Source organism: Microchirus variegatus, assembly GCF_963457635.1.
Source record: "Microchirus variegatus genome assembly, chromosome: 2".
Classification (NCBI taxonomy): Eukaryota; Metazoa; Chordata; class Actinopteri; order Pleuronectiformes; family Soleidae; genus Microchirus; species Microchirus variegatus.
The window spans coordinates 7,009,074-7,017,196 of NC_139803.1; the positions used below are offsets into that span (position 1 = coordinate 7,009,074).

Consider the following 8,123-nt stretch of genomic DNA (forward strand, 5'->3'; position numbering starts at 1 on the left):
ACTTCCCATTTTCAAAATAAAAGTATTAAAACCAGTTTAGATTTATTTATTTATGTATTTATGCATTTATTTATTTATATGTCAGATCCTCCATAGTTTAATGCGATAAAAATAAAATAAAATAATAATAAAAAAACATCAAAGTATCTCTACTCCACCAGAGTGGAGAAATTCCAAAATAAAAGTCCCATATTCATGAGATTGCATATATGACCATATATGAAATCCTGTAGAAAAAAACATTTTCAATAATTCCTGGCTATGGATAGTATGTATGTACTCTACACATCTAGAACTACGCACACACTAAATATGGAACATTTTAACAGTACCAATATGTATATACAATAAATTCCATATGTGGGCCTCCAAATGACATATTTGACTATTTTTGAGCTACTGTAAAATATTTTGGTCAATAATTCCTGGCTATGGATGGCATATCTCACTTCTACGCATTTTATTTGAAATCTAGGTTAGAATTACAGCTTTCCGTTCTTGATACCTATATTTTGAAGTTATTCAGACCGGAAGTAAATACGCTGTTTCCACACGCGCCGTTTCTCGGCATTTACCATAATGCTGAGAATACTTGTGCACTCGAAAATGAAGTGCGGCTGAATTATGGGCTGAAACATGTGCCACCAGAAAGTGAATTTGAATCATTTTATATTTTAATTTTAATTGCTAAACTTGAATAATTCCATTAAAAAACAATCTGATTAATTTATATTTGAATTTGAATTGCTAAACTTGAATAATTCCATTAAAAAAAACTGAATTTTAGTCACATAATTTGAATTTGTATTGTTTAATTTGAGTTATTGCATTGAAAAACGGGTAGTTCAAGGAGGAAGGAAGAACAATCGAGCGCAGATACAGGATCTGCCGGCTTGGCGTTGATAACAGCTTCCACAAACGGCTTCATAACCACCGACTGGAGCTCTATCCTACTGGTAAGTTTCACTTCACGCGAGTTTGTTTACTTGACTGGGTTTGTTTAGGGGCTACTGGTTAGCAGATGAGAGGCTGATAAACTCAGATCTATCCGGCTGCTTCAGCTAAGGTAACGTAAATGTAGGCTAACGTTAACTTAGCAATGAGAGATAAGATGAGAGTTTGTCAGCCTCTCACCTGCTAACCGGTAGCACATAAACAAACGCTTTTGAGCCCCCAAGTATTCTTTTTTTTAAATTACGTTTTTATTTCCTTCCTCTACATGTAATATCACGATTGTCCACCAGAGGGCAGTTTCAACAGTTGAGCAGCCATGAATGATGTAATATCACGTTTGTCCACCGGAGGGCAGTTTAGATAAATCCATTTGGAATCTTCCACTTCTTGTTTGCCATTCAGAGACAGCAGGAGCAGGAGGAGACACCCGGGAGGAGGACGAGGAGCAGCGGGTACAAACATGTGGTAACTGCTGCTTAAAAATGATCCACACATTTCTTAGATGTTCTGTTGACGCTCTGTTTACAACTGTTGTTAACATCCGACCTGAGTGATCTGATCACAGGTGTTCACATGACACCTGCTGCTAATGCTAATGCTAATGTGACGTCACTGCTCCACAGTAAACAAACACCTTTCATTTAATTTGTCTTCACATACCAATGATGTTGTTTTCTGTTAGAGAAAGACAACAAATCCAGAAAATGTTCATCAATGTTTCTCAAATCTGGTATCGATGATTATCAAATTCTCAAATTATTTATTTGTTATAAGGAACAAAGAAAGCAGAACATGTTCAACGTGTACTAAAACAAAGCAATTAAAGAAACAACAACAATTCCATCGATTATTAAAGTATTTGACAAGTAATTTAGTAATGGTTTAATAATGCAGTAATCATTGCATCCCTACTTGTTTTTTAAATATATATATATATTTATTTATTTATTTTTAAATAATCACCATGATACGATTTATCACGACATTTAAAAAATCATATATTGCGTTATACTGACAGCACGAGTGAAAGTGAGCACTTGGCACCATCTAGTGGACTGAAATATTAATTTATTTTGTGATTTTTTTTTAATGCCAAACCACAAAAACGTTCAGTTAAAAAAAAATATACGCTATAAAAATGAATACTTGGTGTCTCAAAAGCGATATAATATTGCCACACAAACGTTTATATTTCACTGTATTTGTTTTTCCCACTAATAATCCACTCAAACAACGCCAAATCCTGTGTGCAACCATAGCAACCACAACAACATTAGCTGTACGTAAAGTTGTTCAGTAAAGTAGGATTCACCTGTGATTTCATCACCTCAGACGGACGTTAACAGCACTTGTCAACAGAGCCTCTGTTTAATGTGTCTGCATTGATTTCCATTGTTAACATGTGACTTTAGTGAAAACCACATTCACCTGTTTGCTTCTTTTTCAGGCTGAAGCCAGTCCAAGTCAACTGCAGCTGTTTGGAGCTCTTCAGTGTTGGGATGTTCACACAGGAACTTGATCAACACTATTATTTGTCCTAAATGAGAGTTGATCAAGTTTCTGTGTGAACATCCCAACACTGAAGAGCTCCAAACAGCTGCAGTTGACTTGGACTGGCTTCAGCCTGAAAAAGAAGCAAACAGGTGAATGTGGTTTTCACTAAAGTCACGTGAACAATGGAAAAATTATGTGCACACATTAATCACACAGAAGTCTAATTAATGTGCGGATCATTTTTAAGCAGCAGTTACTGGACACCCCAGTAACTGTCTGGTGGACTTTCCAGGGAGTGAACCCCTGTCATTTTTAAATGTTTTTTTTTTATGGGGGAAAATGTGTGAAATAAAATGTCATAACCCCCTCCTCTCATGTCTGTGGGGGGCCGGGTGGGCAGCCCAGCCCCGATATCCTACTACCACACCACCACCAGTGAGTAATCTCTTGGGACCGTGAGGGGAAATTGAACCAGCCACCACCTGACTGGTACAACCTTACGGTTGTGAACGAAACCACTACGCCACATATCCCTGAGATATTTAGGAGCTCTTGGTGCTTTACAGTGTTCACTTTGGATGTGGAACCTTAACTGTTGGACTATAAGGGAGTTGAACCCAGATCCTCAGGATCTGGATGACTGTTCCTTAACCAGTTGAGCTAACTCCACACTCTTACTATAATTTTTCAAACTCCTATTTACTCTTTTTTATTGAATATTGTATTCAAAAATCAGTCCACGCAAGATTCAAACCCTTGCCCACAAGCACCTCATGAACTTGAGTCATTCTCTTAGTCCCATGAGCTATTTGTCCTTGAGTGCTTTTACCCAACATTTGGGAGCCTTTCAATAATAGAACCCATGACTGCAACGTATTGAACGACTTAATAAAGTCCATCCGGCACATGCAGCCAAACAGTAGGTAATAATATAAACGCATTATTTAGTGTAATGGTGTACACACTTTTCTTTGGAGCAGGAGACACTGGTTCGAGTCCCACTTGGAACAACCTCTTATGCACTGGGAATCGAACTTGCCACCCTGTGGACTCAACGACCTTATTCTTGGCCGTGAACACATCCACCACTCCACAAATTTCTGAGAGATTTCCTTTGAGTCTTCATTTTGGACGTTGCACTTTAAAAATGTTTTGTTCTTTAGAAGACTCGGACCTACAACCTCAGAACTTGACAGCAGCGTTCCTATCAAGTGAGCGATTTGCTCACACAGTTCTTTAGGGTTTCTTTGCGCTTTTCTGTTTTTATTGACTCTTGAACCAAAAAAACCACAGTGGTATTTGAACTCATAACCCCAGATATGTAAGGCTTGTTCTTACAGGATGAGCCATTCTTGCCACATTGGTGAGTGGTATGTCCTTTGTAAAATAGATATTACATTTGCTCAACAGTTGAAACTGCCCTCCTGTGGACAAACATGATATTACATTTGCTCAACGGTTGAAACTGCCCTCCCGTGGACAAACGTGATATTACATTTTCGGAAGATTTAATTCATGGCTGCTCAACTGTTGAAACTGCCCTCCGGTGGACAAACATGATATTACATTTATAACGTAAAGAAATTTTGGACCACAATTATCTTCTTTTTTTTTTTACATTTGACAGTATTTTGACATTTTTATTGAATAGTTTTTTTTGTAGACAAAAAAGAACCCTGTAGAACCCTGTCTTGATGTTTCTTACTTCTGCTTTTTGTCCGAATATAACAAATGTAATATCACGTTTGTCCACCGGAGGGCAGTTTCACCAGTTAACAACAGCCGTGAATCAAATCTTCCTCTGCTCAGCTGTTAAACTGCCCTCCGGTGGACAAACGTGAAATTACATTTGCTCAACTGTTGAAACTGCCCTCTGGTGGACAATCGTGATATTACATTTGCTCACCTGTTGAAACTGCCCTTCAGTGGACAAACATTCATAACGTAAAGTGATTTTGGTTGACAATTTCATTTTTTTTTTACATTTTTGACATTGTTTTGTAGAAATTGAGTTGTCCAAATTGAAAATATAGCCGACCACTTTGTATTTTCCATACATCGACACATGTCGGTACTTTCATGGCATAAATGTGATCGCATGTTCAATCTAAATCCCTACAGTTTAATCACTGAAACTAAAGCAAAGATGGTAAAAGTCAGTGCAAGTCCACACAAGCCCACAGAGGTTTCTACTGGGATTCCATCTCAGTAATGACTTGTTGCACTTTTATGTGTATATGTGTTTGTTTGTATGTGTATTTCAGGAAATAAGTCATGTGTAAATGTCAAAGAAAGAATGACAAAAGCCATTTTTGATTGACTTTATGACATGAAATCTCTTTAATGATTCCACACTGTATCACCTGCATGTTAATGCTCAAGTGCAGCACAGTCAAAGCTGGTGAACGCCAACTCCTACGCAGAAAAAAGAGCAAAGGTAACACATTGTGATTAAATAATTCCACATTTGTTGTCCTATATATTATTGTACAGAAAGCAGCTAAATTCCACATCCTCCTATAGATTGAAACAGCAGGTTAAAATAAAATAAACCTCAGCAGAAAATCTACAGGCAATAACTGGCCTTAATTAGATCCCTGCTGAAGCTTTTTCTTTTTTGTAATTACTGCGGTGAAAATTAACTAACATTTAAACTCTCTCTGCTGAGATGTCTTGGCATACTGTGAACATTTTATTATCTGCCTCATAAACCCGCTGTAATCCTGTGAAATGACTCACAGAGTGACCCGTTAAATTGTGTTTTTCTTTGTGTTTTAAGAGTTTGTCGACACTGACGCAGCTGCAGGTTCATTTATGGGGGACTAACCATTGGATAATGCGTATATTTTTTGGATGTATCTATATCTGATTGTGTTGTTTATCGTCATTCAGACACTCGTCTTACCCCGTGGCATTTCTCCGACATGAAGACGAAGAGCTGCCTCAGAGTGGATCCGAGCCTCCACACGTCCCTGGTGTAGGCGCAGCGTCGCTGTCGCAGGCCTTCCACCAGCGAGATGTAGGTCCTTATTTTGTACATCACACAGCCGTTCTGACAGGAGAGTAGCAATTAGTGTGTGTGTGATTTAAAGAAGCTGAGGTTCCACCAAATACCTCCAAAGTTAGACTGGAGGGTGTTCGAGTCAAGTCTAACAACAACTGAGTGCACAGGTTAGAAAACACACTCTCTTATCTTATCTCAACCGTCAATAACACAAACATAGTCATTATAGAGACATAAAATAATACTCACATGGACATCAACGTAAAGATGTGGCATGTGTGCCATGCAGGAACTCTGAATCAAGACAACATGAATTGTAATATTGGACAAAACAACAACAATGGAGAAATTGAATTCAACCAAAAGACTTTACAAAACAAACTTCCGCCTCAAACAAATCTCCACTCACAGTCTGAGGGTTCCACTTCAGATGTGCGGCCCACAGCGTGGACTCCCGTGCCATGTTCAGCACCTTGGTGTAGCACGTCGGTGGGATGAAAGGGTAACCGAGCACCAGAGGCAGCAGAGATGCGACGAGCAACACGTGGTTAAAGTTCGCCATGCTCTAACTCAATAACAATGCTCCGTCTCTCTCAGGCAACAACTGCAGCGAGGGGGACGGAGCTTCCTTTTGTTTGTTTGTGTCGCCAATACGGCCACGTATGCATGAGGATCAATTTTAACACACCCCTCTGTTTACTGCAAAACAATTATGTTTTTAGAGAAGAATGACTGCTGTGGTGCTGCGTCTCTAAAAATAGGCAAAATTGTTCTAAAGAGACTTTAAGATTTTACCTTAAAAAGATGCATTGTTTCAGAAATTCAATATGTCATAATTATATCAGTGCATTATTGGACTGATGCAGTATTCGCATATATACATTGAATTAATGTGGGGCTAGTTTATATTTCTACTGCTGTGTGAATTTCTCCTGAACTTCAATGAAATTATCATCTTCATACATTTTTTTTTGCAATTTTAATCCATCCCTGTGTTGTATTTTACTGTTTTATTTGCATCTTTTGTTTTATGTCAAGGTTAAAACAAGGTTTTTATATATATATACACAATATTAATCTGTGATGATGTATATGCTGATTATAGTTCATATTATCAGTCTGAATATGCTATATAACTAAAATTGAAAGTAAAAGCCCTTACTCAATGCACTAAACCTTTGGAATTAAATGCATAATGTCTTGTGTATTAATTTATATATTTATTTGTAGCTCGTAAAAAAAAAAAATGAAGAGACTATAGATAAACCGCCTTGTCAATATAAATATATGACATTAATACGTCATATAGGGATACAATGTTTTTGAACCTGAACAACTCTCAGCCAATAATATGAACATTTTAAACTTTAAACTGATAATAAAAGTTGGATTTACTGTAAATGACACTGATGTGGTGAGTGATGTAACCACCTCTTTCCACTAGATGGCGGTAATTCCACTCTTTCATTTCCTCCAAAACCTGCAGTAATGATCCCTACCTCATGTCACAATCTAAAGCCATATGCAGGCCAAAACTACAACATACCATATCTCACCCTCCATGATGAAGTCCCTTTACTTCTCTGTCTCTGTCCAGGATTGACGTCATCTAGATGAGCAACACACTTCCTAATGCTGCCAAAAAGTTCCTTCGGGGGCTGTGCTGCTGCTTTTGAGTGATGCTGGTTACATCAGAGATGGATGGAGGTGCGTGTGCTCCCTCCTCCTCCTCCTCCTCCTGTATGAAGACGGATGACCCACACTCAGTGTGTCCTGGCATGATGGAGAGCCACGTAGAGGAAGAAAATGTGCGCCGTGCATCATAAGCATTTCGCTGCTCCCCAAAGTAGCCACCACTTCACCGTTCTCTCCTCTTGACCTTGGCCTGTTGAATTAACATGGGACACACAGGTGACCTGTGCCGTCTCTGTGATGGATGGAGTCATTTTACTGTGACTAACGTCAAGGAATTCAATCCAAAAGGCAGCAGCTACTGCAGTAAGTTCAGGTTAATCACTCTCGTATAATTACTATTTGATCACTTTACATTCGACTTTTACATTCAGGTTAAAGACTCTCTGCCGCTCCTCCCTCTGCTTCTATATTTACACACTGTGGACAGCTTCTTTCCGCAGGGCTTCATCTCTTCTTCACCACTCCAACTGTAGAGACGCAGGACACCCTGCTCACTCCACAGCCCCCGAATCAGGTCATGATCATCTCTTTCTTCTTTTTTTTCTTTGCTTCTGCTGACTGTCTTTTCGTTGCTCGCTCAGCTTCAGTCTCAGTTGCTCTGCTTTAACAGACTCTTCCATCTCTCTCTTGCCTCCGGGCCTGGGCGACACCTCGTTGACCTCCTGTCAAACAGCGTCCTCCCTCCTCCTCCTCTGCTCCCCTGCTGTGAGCCTTCAACGCGATCCGCCGATCCTTGCTGTGTGCAGCTTTGTTTACAGACCGTTGCTCGCTGCTCGGACTAAAGATCACAAGGTGTCACTTTGAGCACAGTAATGGTCTCAGCTCAGAGCTCAGTCAATGTGAATCTAAGTGGAAGTGAAAAGATTGTGTTCTACTCGTCACTGCTTGTACTTTTTTTTTGCATCTTTTTGTACATTAAATCAGTCAGAATATTACATGAGGAGATGAAGGTAAGAAGAACCAGAAACCCCTGCAT

At 39.1% G+C, this 8,123-nt stretch overlaps 1 protein-coding gene across 1 annotated transcript; it reads right to left on the reverse strand.

Annotated features, from left to right (window-relative positions):
* Positions 1-4,818: 4,818 nt before the first annotated feature.
* cytl1 (cytokine like 1) lies at positions 4,819-6,014 on the reverse strand (the record flags this gene model as incomplete). The annotated part of the gene is made up of 4 exons (XM_083910471.1): positions 4,819-4,863; positions 5,354-5,500; positions 5,702-5,746; positions 5,862-6,014. 4 exons carry the CDS (start codon positions 6,012-6,014, stop codon positions 4,819-4,821), a joined length of 390 nt encoding a protein of 129 aa, XP_083766597.1.
* Between the last annotated feature and the right edge of the window lie 2,109 nt (positions 6,015-8,123).